This window comes from Caenorhabditis briggsae (assembly GCF_000004555.2).
Source record: "Caenorhabditis briggsae complete genome, chrII, whole genome shotgun sequence".
Lineage (NCBI taxonomy): Eukaryota > Metazoa > Nematoda > Chromadorea > Rhabditida > Rhabditidae > Caenorhabditis > Caenorhabditis briggsae.
The window spans coordinates 4,705,326-4,722,719 of record NC_013486.2 but is presented as its reverse complement, the minus strand read 5'-3'; the positions used below and the strand labels follow the sequence as shown (position 1 = coordinate 4,722,719).

General features: G+C 35.9%; 4 protein-coding genes across 4 annotated transcripts in view; all 4 read right to left on the bottom strand.

The window, feature by feature from the left end:
- The window catches only part of CBG11126, a gene marked incomplete at both ends in the record, with an annotated part of 9,100 nt that extends 4,727 nt beyond the window's left edge, over window positions 1–4,373 (bottom strand). The window contains 5 exons of the mRNA XM_045242016.1: window positions 252–546; window positions 1,593–2,086; window positions 3,267–3,445; window positions 4,015–4,100; window positions 4,173–4,373. Of these exons, the coding sequence (XP_045094459.1) occupies window positions 252–546; window positions 1,593–2,086; window positions 3,267–3,445; window positions 4,015–4,100; window positions 4,173–4,373 (1,255 nt within the window). The remainder of the gene's footprint in view (window positions 1–251; window positions 547–1,592; window positions 2,087–3,266; window positions 3,446–4,014; window positions 4,101–4,172) is intronic.
- Window positions 4,374–5,003: 630 nt separating this feature from the next.
- Window positions 5,004–6,223, bottom strand: CBG26146 (the record flags this gene model as incomplete). Its single annotated transcript, XM_045242015.1, has 3 exons — window positions 5,004–5,051; window positions 5,421–5,567; window positions 6,173–6,223. 3 exons carry the CDS (start codon window positions 6,221–6,223, stop codon window positions 5,004–5,006), a joined length of 246 nt encoding a protein of 81 aa, XP_045099143.1.
- Window positions 6,224–9,463: 3,240 nt separating this feature from the next.
- On the bottom strand, window positions 9,464–15,943 carry CBG11124 (the record flags this gene model as incomplete). Its single annotated transcript, XM_002646636.1, has 14 exons — window positions 9,464–9,503; window positions 10,053–10,634; window positions 10,685–10,976; window positions 11,631–11,803; window positions 11,846–12,120; window positions 12,167–12,294; window positions 12,343–12,591; window positions 12,638–12,716; window positions 14,283–14,350; window positions 14,756–14,876; window positions 14,987–15,101; window positions 15,439–15,508; window positions 15,649–15,814; window positions 15,863–15,943. 14 exons carry the CDS (start codon window positions 15,941–15,943, stop codon window positions 9,464–9,466), a joined length of 2,439 nt encoding a protein of 812 aa, XP_002646682.1.
- Window positions 15,944–16,593: 650 nt separating this feature from the next.
- The window catches only part of Cbr-prx-5, a gene marked incomplete at both ends in the record, with an annotated part of 4,513 nt that continues 3,712 nt past the window's right edge, over window positions 16,594–17,394 (bottom strand). Inside the window, 2 exons of the mRNA XM_045242013.1 lie at window positions 16,594–16,687; window positions 16,985–17,088. Coding sequence (XP_045094458.1) covers window positions 16,594–16,687; window positions 16,985–17,088 — 198 coding nt within the window. The remainder of the gene's footprint in view (window positions 16,688–16,984; window positions 17,089–17,394) is intronic.

Sequence of the window (17,394 nt, the reverse complement as noted above, 5' to 3'; positions counted from 1 at the left end):
CCCCATCGAATTTCAGACAAAAAAAAACCGGAAAAATCGAAAACGAATATTCAAAGATAGCTGAAACCCCTAAAAAGGTCTAGAAAAAAAAATCGGGGAAAAGGCAATTATTTTTTTCTCGGAAAATCGCCAGTTTCAAAAAAAAACCATTCGAGAACCTTCCAGAGTTTCCAGAAATGGATGGAACTGAGATTTTTCTCTTTTTGAAGCTTTTTCAGTGTTTTTTCTAATAAAAACCCTTACTCAAGCACAAATTTCTCGTCGCATCATGGGACAAAATTTTGGCTGGAGAATCGAATAAACACAGCATATTAAACCAAGTCCGGTAAATAAATGCACTTCATTCTCGTCTTCGTCAGCTGTCATTGGCACATTTTCAAACGGAATCACACTTTCGTCGCCTGGAATTTTTAATTTTAGGCTCCGCCCACTTTCAGCGAAAATCTTACCAATATCAATTTTCAAATAATCGTCTCCATACATTTTTCGACACACCAACACTGATAATCCCAGAATTTTCTTTGCCCAACATTCGATGATAGGGACCTGGAAAACAATATTTTTGTTGGAATTCGAGGATTTTATGAAAAATGTGCCGTAAAACCTGTATTAGAAGGGCCTGCCCTTCTATTGTTCCAAGGTACCTGCGGAGGGCCCTTCTATTACAGGGGCCTTTCAATTAGAGGGGGCCCTTCTATGTTTTCGGGCCAGTTTTTTCCGAAATTTTGCAACGAAGATATTCGACAAAGTTTCGTTCAAAATTCATGAAAATTTGCCAATTTTTCCAAAATTTAGCAAGATTTTCATCGAAAAATAGAGTTTCACAAATTTCTATTGAATTGTGGAGTTCCCGGAATATTTTCCACTGAACAAGTACGGAAATTTTCTGTCCTTTTTTACAGAGAGTCCTTCTATTACAGGGGGCTCTTCTATTTTTCCGAGCCCCTCTCGGAGGGCCCTTCTATTATATGGGCCTTTCTATTATTACTCTCGTCCGAAATCAATGCACGTTGCGGCCGAAAATTTACTCAAAATCGCATCGGCGGGCGCACAGCGAAGAAACAAATTGATGCATGCGCCTTTAAATACCGTACCTCGGACGTTTTTTTATTTTGGGCCCTATTTGGCTGCTTTTTTCTATTTTATAAGAAAAATAAATTAAAGATTTATAAGAATTACACAAAATTAGACAGAAACAAGCGAAAAAATGAGAGAAATTTGAGAAAATTCGATAAATGTTGAGGTACTGTATTAAAGGCGCGTGCAATAATTTTAAAAATACAGTAAGGTTCTCTCTGTGGGAGCTAAGCTCCGCCCACCGTTGTTTTCTCGGCCGCAACGTGCATTGATTTCGGACAAGAGTAATAAAGGGGCCCTTCTAATACAAGTTTTACGATATTTTGGAATTTTGATTATTGTAATTTCCGAATTTCCGAATTTCTCAATTTTTTTTTCGAGTTTTTTGAAATTCCAGATTCCTAAAATTTCTGAAATGTTCCAAATTTTTCCTCCGAGCTTTCAGCCATAAATTCCAGGCTGGAATTTCCAGCTATATCTGCCAACCTCCCAGCCAAAAAGACATTAAAACTCACATTATGCCTCCACCTCTTGGCCAACGTTGAAAGTGAGCTCCAATAGGTCAACGATGGAATATGCTCATTGAGCACTGCATTTAACCACATATCAAACAACGTATCAGTCACTCGAACACAAGTTCTCGTTCCCATTTCCTCAGTCGCATTCGGTTCCGATAGTAGAATATCAGAACTATTCAACAAGAAGCTTATCGTTCTCGCCCATACTTCATCTTGATACTTTCTACTTGAATTCCTTGTCAGATACTTCAATGAATCCAGAACCATATCAATCTCAATCGACTGTCTTTCTATTGCCAATCCACGTGGTACTTGAGAAGAACCGCCGAGTGTGGATTCAAGATCATCGTCACGTCTACAGAAGACCCAACGGAGAGCGTCGATGATGTTTCGGAAATATTTCTCTGGGGTTGCCAGTAGAGGAATCGGGATGTTGTTGTCTGGAGTGTCGCAGAGGGCACGAAGCCAGTGGAGATAGATTCGCACGGCGCCTGGGAATTTTCAGAATCTCATTTTAAGAATCGATTTTTCTAAAAATTTCGGATTTATAGCTTTAAAACATTGATTATTTATTGAAAAAAATCACCGTAGAACCTGTAACTATGAGCCAATTTATCTCAATTCCTGTCAAAGATATAAACAAGTTGTCAACTGATAAATTGTTCATCATAATATCACAAACCTTTTATCAGTTGACCAGTTTTTGATATCTCTTATAGAAGCCGAGATAAAAGAGTCCAAACTTGACAGTATGGAGACACTTCTATTACAGAATTCTAGAGTTGAAATCTGGATGATTTTTCAGAATTTTAAGCTTTTTTTTTAGTTGTTATTCTGGAAGCGCACGGTGGTCAAAGGTCTCACAACGACAACTACAGTAACCTAAAAATATTTGTATTTTCAGGATTTAATACAGAAATTTAGAAATTCAAAAATTCGGAAATTCGGGAATTCAGAAGATCAGAAATTCAAATATTGAGAAATTCAGAATTTCAAAAATTCGGAAATTCAAAAATTCAAAAACTCGAAAATCCAATTTTCGAGAATTTCGGCCTGTTTTTCACGACTTTTTTGAGGAAAAATAACTGAAAAATTGACTGAAAACGCACAAAAATCTGTTTCAAAATATCCGAAAAATAAAAATATCTTTAGGTTACTGTAGCTATCGTTGGGGGACCTTTCTTGGAACCAAAATAATAAAAATAGATATTTTTTGAGTTTTCGAAGTTGAGCTTCAGAAAATTTGTAACTTTTTTAGTTCCTTTTTTAGTGAAATTTTCGAATTTTCGGGAAAAAAATTTCCAATTTCAGTGATTTTTTGAAATTTTAAAAACGATTTTTCGACTTAAAAGTGACTGAAAATCTCAGATTTTTTCCAAAAATTCAGATTTTCTGTTTGTCTGTTTGTCCGGATGTCCTTATTAATACCAAAAATATGAAAATCACATTTTACAATTCACAACACAAAGAAGATAGTTCACTAAACAGAAGCATCTTAGAGAGGAGCATACCATTGTTTCGAAGGTTACTGTAGCTTTTTTACCGTACTTTTCCATTTAAATAAATATCGAAAACTATAGGAATAATAAACGAGAATTGTCTGAAATTTTTTGATTAAAGGAATTTCGGCTTTTTAGGTCAAATTTTGCAGATTTTCAGCTCCAAACCTACCTTTAAGTGTCTCATACTCTCGACTCGTCGCAAAAGAGAGTGTCAATGAGTGATTCAACACTTGCATACACCATTTCAAGTGTTCTTCGCTATTCAAACGAATCGATCCTCCATTCTCATCGGCATCCGATCGAGTCAGCTCGTAGAGAAGAGATGAGGCAACCGATTGGGATGTGGCTCTGCAATTTTTGGATTTTTGGGACATTTTGGGTGTTTTTTTGGATATTTTAGGGGTTTTTTGGGATATTTAATGCAAAAATTTAGACGGAAAACGAGATTTTCCAACTTTCTTTATTTGAAAAAATTGACTTTTTTAGTCGAAAAATCCATTTTTAGAGTTTTATCTGCAGAAAATGAGGTTCTGGGTTCAAAAATCCCAAAGGTCCTACAACGAAAACTACCGTAACCTAAAATATTTATAATTTTTCGGAATTAATGTTCTCGTTTTTTACTGATTTTCGTCGAGCAAAAAAATTTTCAAATTTTTGTAGTCGGAATTTCAAGTTTTTCGTAAAATATGGAAAAAAAGAGCTTTTTTCAATTTTTTTTAGAAAATGCTGCCAATTTTTATTGTTTTTTATTAGTTTTTTACCAGAAAATCTGTAAAATTTGGCATTTTTCAATGAGTTTTCCCCCTAAAAAATCTAAATTTCTTATCGAATATTTTCTCAAAGTGTTGATCTTCTTCTTCTCCTGGAGTCATCAATCTCTCTTCTTCTGAAGTTCTTCGGCAAAGATGAATACTTACTTGGTAAACAAGTCAAGAATACTCGAGTTGAGGTCCGAAAACTCGAGTGTCGGCCATTGCTCGTACATATCGCCGCATAAACGGACCTGAAAAAATAGGCGCGAAATTTGAATTTTTTGGGAAAAATTTGGGAGAAAACTTGCGAAAATTTGATATACATTTTTGGGATTTTTTGTTGATTTTTCTGAAATTTCAGCAATTTTTTCCAGTTTTTCGTCTATATTTTGGGGGTTTTGTTTTTCAATAGAAGCGTTTAAAACTGAATAAAAGGAGTAAATCTCAAGGTTACACAGAAGTTTTCGGTGGTTTTCAACTTGGAAAATAAGGAGAATATCGGTGAAATGATCTAGATGTTCCATCAGATAAGCCAGAAAAATCCAAAAAAAAAATCAGCGATTTACAAGTTGCTAACTAGGTCGTATTCCAACAAAAGGTGACGAATCTATACGGAAGGAAATGGTGGAAAAGGGAGAAAAGACTTGTACTCCTTACAAGACAGAGAGAGTACTCGATATTGAGAGACACAGATAAGCTGTGGAGGTACTGCGCATCTCGTCTTGACCATTTCCTATACCTCCGATTGGCCTTTTATCAATGCGCAAGAGGTCTCACTCTTTCTCTCGCGCAGGACGAGAGGAGGGTCAATTTGTAAAGGAGACGGGCCAATTAGTGAGGAAGTAGGTCACAAAATTTTAGAATTTTTTTAGAAATTTTTAGAAAAAAGTTCAGATTTGTAAATTAAGATTTGGGGCTTTAAATCATTTATTCTGTGCTTTTTAAAGTAAATAAAAGATTTATTTAATCCAATGTTTTCCGAGAGGAGTACACACGGTCAAAGTACGCAATTTATCGTAAAGGTGTTTGCACAGATTTGGAATTTAGGTTTTTTTTTGGAATAAAACAATTTGGTTTTTGGGCAGTTTTAAGCTCGAAATAAGGTTTTTCAGGAAAAGTTGATGTGAAAATGTAAAAAATCGAGTTAGAATTGCTCAGAAAGCAATGATTTCATAAAACATTGCCAGGAAAATCGAGAAAAACTGAAAAAAAAGAAAATTTTGAAATTCGTGATGTTCATACAGTTATTCTATGTATTTTTGCTTCGAAATAGCGGAAAAGGTAAGAAACAACGATATGAAAAAGTTTAAAAAAGCCAAAAACCTGGAAATAACGATTTTCCTATGGATTTCTCGCAAAAGCAAAAATTAGGAAAAATAAGATTTAATTTTGAGTTTTGTGACTGGAAAAGCTTATAAAACGAACAGTAAATCTAGCAAAATTGGAAATTATGCCAAAAATCGTTTCGAAATATCAAAAAAATTCGAAAAAAAATTTTTTTTTCCTTAATTTTCTACCTTGTAGGAAAAATCAAAAGCTATGAAATAATTCTCTAAAAATAGAAATCCCACCTCTCCAGGTTGATTCTTTCTCTTCTTTTTTCCGTTTTCCAAACCCGCCGCCGTCACTTCTGAATCCTCAGCTGTCGTTGTCGTTGGCGATGAAGAGATGACTCCTTCGGTCAGTGTGGGCAACTCCTTTAAAATGTTCACAATCTGCTCCATTCTCTCTCTCTCTCTCTCTCTCTCTCTCTCTCTCTCTCTCTCTCTCTCTGTTTCTGTGCTCTTGGCTCTTTCTCTCTGTGCTATGTTTACTTTTTCAGTTGGTTTAGTTTGGTAGGGAAGGGTGTCGACACTCGTGCGAAACGATTCGAGCAGACAAAAAAAACTATGGGAGAGGGGAGCAACAAGGAAAAACATTGCTCAAAATTCGAAAAAAAATCCTGGGTCGTAAATTTCAAAAATTTCAAAAATCTAATTTTAGAAACATCGAATGGAGAAACTTCTAGAACAACATCAAGTGACTTTTCTCCAAAAAAGTGAACGATCAAAACTTTTTTTCAGTTCCTACACAGCTGGAAATTGAAAGATGACCTTCACTTTTTCGGGGAAAACTAGGCAAATTTTGGTGGGGAAAAACAAAATAATTTATCTTGATCAAGCAGAATCGAATACTGCCATGTGACATTCTTTTAAAGATTTTTTTTCAAAAAATTCCATAGAACAAATGCGCTCTATTGGACTGAAAATTTAGAAAATTGAGCTGAAAATCCAATTTTTTACATTTTCTGTCTGTCAATCTGTGTGTCCAGATGTCACCCTACCTGATTGAATCCACTGAAAATCGACAGCTTTCTCATTGTGGTTCGTAGCATTTTCGCTGCGATTCATGAAGATCTAAAAATGGAAAAATCGACAAAAAACATAAGAAAGAATGAAACAAAAGCAATATGATTCATGGAAAATTGAGGAGATGGATGGGAAAAAAACATTGAAAAAGAACGAAATTTGGGAATTCAGAATATAAGAAACTTACAATTTTGGAAATTCAGGAATTCTGAAAACTCAGAAACTCAAGAGTTCAGTATTTCTTAAAATCTGGAATTCTGGCAATTAGAAATTGAAAAAAATTGGAAATCTGGAGAGTTGGAAATTGAAAAAATTCAAAAAGTTCAGATTCTCAGAATCCCGGAATTTAAGAATATCAGAATCTCAAATTCTCATGATCTCTGAATTTGAGAGATTCCGAATCTCAGAATCTCAGAATTGGAAAATTTCAAAATCTCAGAATTTCGAAAATCCAGAATCTTAGAATTTCAGAATCTTAGAATCTCAGAATTTCAAAATCTCAGGATTTCAAAATTCCAGAATCTCAGAATTTCAGAATTACAGAATCTTAGAATCTCAGAATCTCAGGATTTCAGAATTTCAGAATCTCAGAATCTCAGAAAACTCAGAAATTTTAGAAATTCAGTAGATTGGAAGTTCTGAAATACTGAAATTCAAAAATTCTGAACATCGGAAATCTTGAAAATTTGGAAATTCGAAAATATCAGAATTCTGAATCTCAAAAGTTCAAGAATTCTGAAATTTTCAAGAATTCTGAAATTTTAGAAAACAACGAAAGTACAAAAAAAAGTTTCAATAACTAGAAAACTGTCGGAAACCAAACTAAACATTTGTAAAAATTCCATTTTGCAAGAGATAATTACAAACTGAGTGAATTAGAGAAAGAGAGAGAAAAGGAGCAGTATAACTTTCTGTTTCCCTTTCTTTGGTGACTCATGTTTCTATATTTCATCTTATATGGAATACAGAGAGAGAAAGAGACAAAAAAAAGGACATTTGTTTGTTCTTCTTATTTCTTTTTTGTGGCTTTTTTTTGGTGTTACCGGTTTTTGATACCATTTTTAATTGGATGGGTTTTATTATTGGAGTTTTCTGGGAACTTTCTTGAGAAGTTGGTTTTTGTTTGAAAATCGAAAAAATAGAAAAATTTTCTGGAGGTTTTATATAGAAAAAGAAATTGCAAAAAAAGTGATTTTGAGATTCTGAGATTCTGAGATTCTGAGATTCTGAGATTCTGAGATTCTGAGGTTCGGAAATTCGGAAATTTTAATTGTAAAAATATCAAAGTTTCAGAATTTTCATAAAGCTCTGGTTCAACACACTTTCTTGATTATGAAACAAAATTTTTATTTTTTAAAAATTTCAGAATCTCAGAATCTTGGAATCCCAAAATCTCAGAATTTTCGGATATGAGAATTTCAAAATTTCAGAATTTCCGAGGTTCAGAATCTTGGAATCTCCGAATCTCAGAATCTTAGTACCTCAGAATCTCAGAATCTCAGAATCTCAGAATCTCAGAATTTCAGAATCTCAGAATCTCAGAATCTCAGAATCTCATATTCTCAAAACCACAGAAATTCCAGAACTTCAGAATCACAGTTTTTCAGAATTTAAGAATATCAGAATCTTAAAATGGAGAATTTCAGAATTTCAGGTTCTCAGAATCTCAGAGTCTCAGAATTTCAGAATCTCAGAATTTCAGAATATCAGAATCTCAGAATCCTAGAATTTCAGATTAGCTGAATTTCGTAAAATCGGAAATCCAAAATTCGGGATTTCAGGATCAGAATATCAGAATCGCAGAATATCAGAGGCTCAGAGATCTAAGAATTTAAGAAAACTAGATCATAAAAATTCCAGAATTTCAGAATCCTAGAATTTCAGAATAGTGAAACCTCGGAAAGAAACGTTTTCAAAAAAATTACAATATGGATCACACTTTTTTCTTCGAAATCCTAGTTTAGGAGACTCTTGTTTCCCCAAAAATCTCATAAATTCGAATGGCCATATAAATGTGTTTGTGGACAACAATAGTTATATTGTCATGGGAGAAAAAAGTGCGTGGGGGTGAATAATAAATGGGCACAGACAGAGAAATCGGAGGATTTTCGGAGCCAATATGGATAAAATTGAATTTTATTGTCCGGAAAGTAGAGAAAAACTAGAGTCAATTCGATTCATCAAATTTTCAGATTCATACGTATTCAGACCTTCAAATTCATGAAGTTATAAGGTCTGAAAAAGATTTCAATATTACTTTCTTGATTTTAGATTGGATTTTGAAGGAATTAATGAGCATTTTTGAAGGTTTTCCAGTTATGAGCTTTCATGTTCTGACAAAATGTTTAGAAAAATTTGATTAGAAAATTGCAGATTCATTCAAACGATGCAGATAAAAACAAACGAAAGGGAACACAGTAGTCTGGAAAAACATGATTACAACACAATGATAACAAATTAACAATGTTTGAAGTTACAGTGGAGCAATAATAATGTCATTGATCGTTCTTGCACTTTATATAAACTCGTTCAGCGTATTCTCTCGTCTCCGTTTTATATTCCCTGAATCTCCCATCCAAAAGATTCTTCAAAGTTCGGAACACCTCTTTGAACCCATCTAATCTTCTGGAAGACTTTTCGATGGACCTTATTGCAAACACAATACAATCATCTGTCGAATATTTGGATGTTAGAATCATATTCACGATATGTCCGTGGTCCAAAACGAAATGACTAAAATCCATGTCTATGCAGAATTTCTTGATTCGAGAATTGATATTTTCACGGTCAGCAATCACATTTTTCGCAAGAAGGAGACAGAAAATAGAGATTACCATAAACGGTATTCCAATCTCCTGATCTGAGCAATCATTATCTGTGTAGCTCCTGAAAAAAAGTTTGACATATTCCAAGGTGGTAGAGAAGTCCCTTGTTTGAAAAGTTAGGTCCAAACTGCTGAAGATTTCAAAGAACCGTATAAGCCTACTTGAACAAAAATCCTCGGTGGACAAAATGGTATCTTTTGAGAAAATGGTCAACTTTTAAGCCCTACAAAAATGATTCAAAATTGTTCAATTTGTTTGAAAATTTCAGAGTATATTAAACGAAAATAGAGCTTTATTTATATTGTTGACAACTTTCTTGTAGCTTTCTTGATTTTCAAGATATGCGCCTTTAAAAATGGTGACGCCTAAAGTCCAACATCGGAGGATACGGTATTATTAAAGAAACACATCTTAAAAACCAAAAAAGTTACAAAAAAATTGTCAACTACAGAAATGAAGTTTTTTAGCTATTTGGTATGCTCTGAAAATTTTAAATAGATTGACGAATTCTGAAATAGATTTTGAAGACTTCAAAGGCGACTACCCCACTTCGTCTAGTAGAACGCCATCCCCTCCTACAAACACTTTCAGCTCATTTATCTAGATTTCTGTGAAGGGTATGAAAATTTTTGTCAGCTGGCAAAGTTTTTATCATATTACCATCAACATTTTATCAGTTGACCAAATTTTGATTGCTCTTACAGGTATCGAGATAATTGAACTCGAAGTGCGCAGCAATCACAGGTGATTTGCGAACAATCCGTTACGGACGCTCCGCGTTCGCGCGCGGTTGAAATAGGAACCGATCCGATTGCGAATCATGACCAAACCGTATGTTTTATTGAGTCGGATACGGAGCTCGCAAACGGACAGGATACGGATCAATCCGAATAATGTACTGCTATTTACTGAAAACGGTTCGCGTGCGGTCCGTATGCGGTTCCTATTTCAACCGCGCGCGAACGCGAAGCGTCCGTAACGGACCCGTTCGCATTTTACTTGTGATTGTTATTTTTCCCTAAAAACTCACATCAAATTCTCCAAAACTTCTTCCGTGTAGCATTCTTTCAATTGATTTTCACTCATCATACCAGTCAGATGTCTCAAAACTTTCAAAACTCTCAGTTGGGGAACTTCTTTGAAATATTGTAACACAAGATTGAATTTTCGTACGTAGTTGTAGTCGTAATCATCCGAATTCCCTTTTTGCATGAACTTCGACGCCAGATCGATGATTCTCTCGTAGTAGTAGAAGTGTGAATCGTCAACCAATTTAAACAACTTTACGATCATTTCAGAATCTCGAGAGATAACTTGATATTGCTCCCAGCTCATCAAACGATCCGATTTTTCCAAAATCCTAAGGCCTTGTCGAGGAGTGGCATGTCGGTCGGCAATCATTGAAATCGTTTCTTCCATTAAAAAGTTCAAATGTTTGGTTGGGATTAATCTTCCAAGTGTCACTGAATTCACTGTACGCTCGAATATTTTTACCAACAATGGGAAAACATATTTTGTCACCCATTTATATTTCATCGAGCGACCTGTTCGGTAAAAGAGTGTCGTGATCGCTGGAACCTCGGATGAGAAAAAAGCGATGAAGCGATTGGTTCTGAAATATCCAATAAAATCTTTGAGATTCATACTACTCGACTAACTTACTCAAAGAATTTCGCTTCTGCGAAAATGTGAAACGCCGAGTATTTAACCACCGAGTTTTCCTTGGATCCATGTCGTAGAACATGACACAATGTTTTCAAGCAATCGTCAATTTCAGAATCTTGAAGTTTTTCGTGATCCGATTCAAACAACTTGAAAATGTGGAACATGCAGTGTTTGGAGAGCGCTTCATTGTTTGTCAAAAGAGTGTATTCTAAAGATTTGATGATGTTTTCCACTGAGCTATTATTGAGAACATTGATTTCATGAATTGAACCCTTTTCACATTCCGTGTCTGGAAATATGCTATTAAAGGACGTGGAACATACTTGTAAACTGGGCCATTCCCCGGATCTTTGCGAATCCTGTCATAGTTTCTTTCAGGATCAACATAGATATGATAGAACTCAACAAGCGCTACAAAATTATGCTGTTTGGAAAACCTATTTTAGTTGCAAGTGGTCAAGTTTAGATGCCTAAAAACACGGTAGATTTTGTTGAATGATACTGAAACTTTCAGAGTGTACTAAACAAACATGGAGCTTCAATTTTGTAGTTGACAACTTTTTCGTACAAATTCATCGAAATGAGATGTACCGCCGAAACCAACCAAATGTCAAATCTACCCCGAGGCGCGCTTTCCCACGGGATGCTCAACTGTTCGCTTTGATCCAATTTTTCTTGATTCCTGTGAGAGATATAAAAAAAGGTCAATTGATAAAATGTTCAGCATAGCATTACAAATTTTTGTTAGTTGGTCACTTTTTGATATTTTTTACAAGAACCGAGATAAACTGGCTTAATCAGGCGCAGGTGCAGCCTGCACTATTTTCATGAGATTAATGGTGGCACCAAGGCTAAACCTGTCAAAATTAGGATCGTTTTGAAGCTCTTAAAGTTCAGGTTACGGTGAGGTTTGATGGTTTTCTCCAGCTTTAATAAAACTTACCTATAGCTACCACAGCCTCCAGTTTCGGATGATTCTGAATGAACCCTCGAAGCTCGTGCTCCATGACAGATGTCATAGAACAATTCACAAACTCTAAACTTTGCATTCGAACCTTGTCCGCCAAAAGCGCTGCAATTATCCGATGGGGATTGTAGGCGTACCCAGTAGGTTTTCTGAAGACACACATTTTATGAAATCATTGTCTTTCCACTCACATTTTACTTGATACATCCAAATACTTCAAATGTTTTAATTCAGACAATTCTCGGTAACCATCTTCTTTGTCTTTGAGTCTTACATCACGCATCGTCAGTTTTTGTAAATTTTTGAGTTGTTTTATTCCTTTCAAATTAGTCAGACCTGTTGTAAAAGAGATGTCTAGAACTTGAAGGTTTGGAAATGCAATACAGAATTTTGAGAATTGAAATCTCTCATGAAAGATTTTGGAGCTAATTTCGATGCTTAGAAGATTGGGAAGAAGTTTGGTGATCTGAAAAAATAGAAGACCTCGAGAGCGAAATTTCAAAATGCCTTACATGTTTCTCCCAGCTCATCCCAAACTCTTGCTTTCCAGAAATTCCCAAATGAGTCATCATCTTTCGCGAGTTCCTATTCATCAGCCTATGTAAAAGACGCACTATGTTAATACTTTTGTTACTTCCATCTGGAAAAAGCGATGTTTTTGTCTTCAAAAACCCTCCGATTCCCTCACCATACCAATCCGGAAACTCGTCTCTCAACTGGCTCAATTCCCCAAGAGTCAGTGACCTCAAATTGGAAGTTTGTATGTTCGGAACATCTTCTTTATCAATTCGACACTTCCTCAAGTCCATTTTATCCACTTTCAATCGATTTCTAAGCTCCTTTAGACTTCGAATATGTTCTGGATACAAGTTCAGAAGTTCTCGAAATACCGCATTGCTGGATTCAGTGTCGAGAATAAATTTCATTTTGATTTTCCCTGAAATGAATTTAGTTTAGGTAATTAGTTAATCAGGGGTAATTACTATCATCAATTCCTTGGGCAACCGCTTTGGAGGCCAGTTGGAACAAGGTAGGGATTACCATGTTTGAAGCGGGATGAATCTGAAAAAAAAAAGGATTTGTGGATGGAAAATTGATACCAAGAGAAAGAGAGCAAAACACCATAAGCAGTTTATCACAGTCGAGAGCTTCCAAGTTGGAACCGTCAATCAAAAAAAAGTAATACCGATCAGATTCCTCCGACCATGATTCCATCAACAATATGTATTCAACGTTTCAGAATCAGAGTCTTAGTATCCTAGGGGATGGACCATGATCGTCATGTTAAGATAACTTCTATGAGGACGGGAATATGAAAAAGAGTGATGTAGATGTAAGATGACGTGGCAACAAACGAGACCTCAGGTGCAAGAAGATCCCTAGTACGAGTGAGATTAGCGCCGAGAAATAGATAGTGTGGACTAATAACCTTGCCAGGAGGCATTAGTGGGGAGATGACTCGATTAAAAACGGGTGGTAGGTCATGAAAGGAAACCTAGAATCAAGAAAAATCAATAGGCAGACATAGCTCCGTTCAAGCTCGAAATTTCGTATTGAGATAAAAACTAAGATCTAGACACTGACAACATCTACAAAATGATGTTGAACTCGGCCATATTTGGATGCGCACTTTCAAACCAGAGGATGTAAAGCAACCGGGTTTAGGGAATCGGCTCTTATAGCGCCAGGCTCCTTTTGCGGCATAAAGTTTCGAGACTGATTTTTGAATAAAGTATCATTTTGTAGATCTTGTCAAGTTCTACATTTATATTTTTATTTCAAATAAAAATTCCAACTTTGAACAGAGTTATGATCGAGTTGACTAGTTAGGGACAGGTTAGGGGCAAGCTTAAAAATGTGCTGTACAGCAAACAACACCAGGGATACTGTAGAATGCGTCTGCAAAACGTCTGCCTCTCTTGTCCCTAGAGATCAGGAGGAATCGATTGAGAACCCCAGAAGAAAAGTTTTTGACATTTATTGATTCGTACATTCGATAGGTTATTGGTCAGAGTGGAGGTCTCATCTGGGAGGTTGTTCTGCATATCTGAAGAGAGATGACGTGACAGGTCCTTCTGAACATACTCAAAACTGGTGGTCAATTAAACGAGCGAAATAATATTTCGAACACGAAATCATATACGCTAATTGTAAGAATCTTCTCTGCTTTCGAGCCTCCAAGCTTTTATTTTAACTGTAAAATTATTGGAATTTCTAGAATTTTCTACAAGAGAAGACCTTGCCTTTCTAGCAGTGGAAGTAACATAGAAAGAATTGTCAAACCAAATTTATTAATCATGAACATGGGCAAATTAACAATTACCGTAAAACCTCTAATAGAACGACACCCGGATCGTCCACTTTGATCTTATATATCTCATTTTCTGTGAAAGATATCAAAAAGTGGCTAACTGGTAAAATGTTGCTGATAACCTGATAAACATTTTACTAGTTAACCACTTTTTGATATCTTTCAAAAGAAGTGAGATATATAGGCTCAAAGTGGACGATCCGGGTGTCGTTCTATTAGAGGTTTTACGGTAAATAGCCGAATAGAGACGACTATAGACACTTAAAAGTGCATGTGCAATCACACGCACACGGCAACAGCATCTGTTTATGAATCACTTTGACAGGACTGGCACCATTGGAGCACTGCTCAATTCCACATTCACATGAACACTCCTCACAATCGGCTGAAAGAATTGAGGTTTAATTGATCCCAATTATTTCGATTCCCATAAGAGATATCAAACATCTGGCAACTGATAAAACTTTAGTTGTATTATCAGAAATATTTTATCAGTTAATATGATTGTGATATCGTTCACAGGAGCCGAGATAATCGGGGTCAAAGTTGAAGTGTAAGAATTGGTGTAAGCGAAAACGGCTACCTTAACTTTAATCCCAAATTTCTCCATTTTTTTCATTGCTATCAAAAAACTTTCAACTTATAAAATTCGTGGAATGTCATGGCAAATATTTTATCAGTTGATATAATTTTGATATCTTCTACAGAAGCTGAGATAATTGAGCTCCAAGTAGGGTAGGCTTAGAGCATACGGTTTTTCGAAATTTTCTAACAATTGTAGAAAACTAACTTTTCCTAGTGATTACTGGAAAATCAGACGATTGGAATGGACAGATTTCAGTTTTCCATAATAAATCCACCAATTTCGCTTTCTTGTCGTATTGATGCCAACATTGCCATCCACGGTAGACCTGGAATTTTGTTACTTGGCTCTCAAATATGGTTCTCTCATTGGAGCGCGCTTGCTCCCAATGCCTACCTCTATCATTTTCAAAAGGCCTAAAATTAAAAAAAAACTTACCAAATCCGCCACAATCGAGTGTGAAAAGTCGTGAGTTCCAGTGTTCAACTGATCATTTATACATGATCCTGAATCGATTTGGACAGATGGCGATGAACAGCAAACTGGGTCAAGCCTAAAAAGTTACAGTACTTTTAAAACGTATTCTTGTCCCCTTCTCAAAAATCAACTTCCTAGCACACCTAGAAAGCGAGATACAGCGTTTTGAAGTGTAGAAAACAAGAAACGCAGACAACGAGATACTCTAACTGCCTGAGTTTCTCAAATACTACAAATGACGGTACCTCAACTCCCAGGCGGCCTAGAAAGCTGATTTTTCCGCCAAAATGGAGCTGGTGACTTGAGCTACTCTGACTCTGCCTGTCTGATTGTGAGTCTCTCAGAATCACATCGTTTGGCTTTGGAGCGAGATTAGCCGGAGCTGACCAACTTTAATAAAATCGAAATCTTACACTGCCGCCTGAGTTGTGTTTTCCAACAAGTAGACATGGAAGCCGCCGAGCCAAGTGTTACCGGTGCATCCTTAATAATTTATATTTTCAAAAAAATTTTCGTTGGTCTGAAAAGCTGGTCTTTACTTTTAGGAATTTTGAAAAACTTTGGAACTTTTATTCAAAAGTTCTTGTCGTGTTGAAATATATTTCAAGCCTATTCAAACTAACCTTCCAACAACCCAGTACACTTTGGAACACTCTGTTGTGGAGCACAATTGGTGCTCTCTCCAAGTGCAATCTGCTCACATTCTACAGTAAGACTGCCCAAAAGGCTATAGGCAGTTTTAGCACGTTTGATAGCCGACACTCGGTAGCCTTTGTCACAGATTAGGGCCTGAAAATTATGGGGATACATTTAAGTTTCTGGAATTCGAAAACTCACAAAATCGATATCAGCACAAAAAGCGATTGATAAAAGAGTAGCAAACAAAAATATCGAAGGAATAGTAGCCTGAGAATACATCGTATAGAAGTCAATATCTCGGTCAAGTTGTCGGAAGAAATCTCTTCTTATCAGTTATCTCTTTTTCTCTGTATATTTCTCCATTCATTAAAAATGAATCATCGAAAACCGGATTGGTTCACAGCTTATCGTCATTTGGAAATTTCATTTTAAACTAGTCAAATTCGAAGTCTAGAAGAAACATTCTAACATTTTTCCGATTTGCTTGAAATTTTCAGAGTGTACTAAACAAAGAATGCGCTTCATTTTTGTAATTGATAATTTTTCTGTACAAATCCAACCAAGTGAAATAAGTGGCTACAAAATGGCCCAATTCTGATTTTAATGATGATTTCGGCAATTTCGGTCCTTTTTTGGTTACGAACTGCATAGTTCATTAGAATGAATCTTGGCCAGAAAGTTGCCAACTACAAAAATAAAGCTCTAATTCTGTTCATTTTACTCGGAAATTTTCAGAAAAATAGACAAATCCTGGGATACTTTTTCAGGAATTCCGATATGGCGATGGATCTTCGGAAATGATTTCTAGATCCAAATTTTCGGATATTGTCTAGATTTGAACTTTTAAAGTTCCATCTGAAAATCACAGAAAGAAAACAAACAAGGGTAATTATTGATTAGAATCCAAAAAACATAAAAATAAAAATTATTCAACCCATCGACGCTTTTACTGCACCCAAATCTCTGGTTTCCACGGCACGAAGTAGGGTTTCAGGGATGTTTGATGTTCGAATGGCTGCGGATCTGAAATGTTAACTTTAAGCCAATTTATCTCGGTTCCTGAAAAAGATACAAAACATTTGTCAACCAGAAAAATGTTGGTGGTTTTATGCCAAACGTTTTATCAGTCAACAGAGTTATGATATCTCTTACAGGAATCGAGATACAGTATCTCCAAGAAACTTACCTCATGGTACTCCAAATACTCGACGCTTCATTTCCCCCTTTCTGCAACTCCAATGCCGATACAAAATGTTTCAATGCCTCTTCATAGGATGAGAGTTGCATACAGGAGATTCCCAAATTGTATCGAGCTCTTACATATGTTGGGTACATTTTAGTGCCTCTCGATAAGCTGAAATTGCTTCAGCTGTGCGATCTCCGTTGGCAAGTGTTGCTCCGAGACGATTCCAGAGACGGGCGTCCTGAAATCGTTGGTTTAAAGGTGCATCTTCATATATACATTCGTTCAAAGGCGCATCGTGGGGCCTGCAGGGAATTCATAAATTGTCATTAAAATCCTTGCGCCTTTAAAATTGCCAGATTTTTTGAAAATACCATGAACACTGCCAGAAGGCCAGCCTATACTTGCACTTTGAGCTCAATTATCTCGGATTCTATTAGAGATATCAAAAATTGGTCAACTGATAAAATGTTTGTCCCCTTAATTAACATTTTGTCAGTTGACACATTTTTGATATCTTCCATATTGTCTATTCAATAAAACGTGG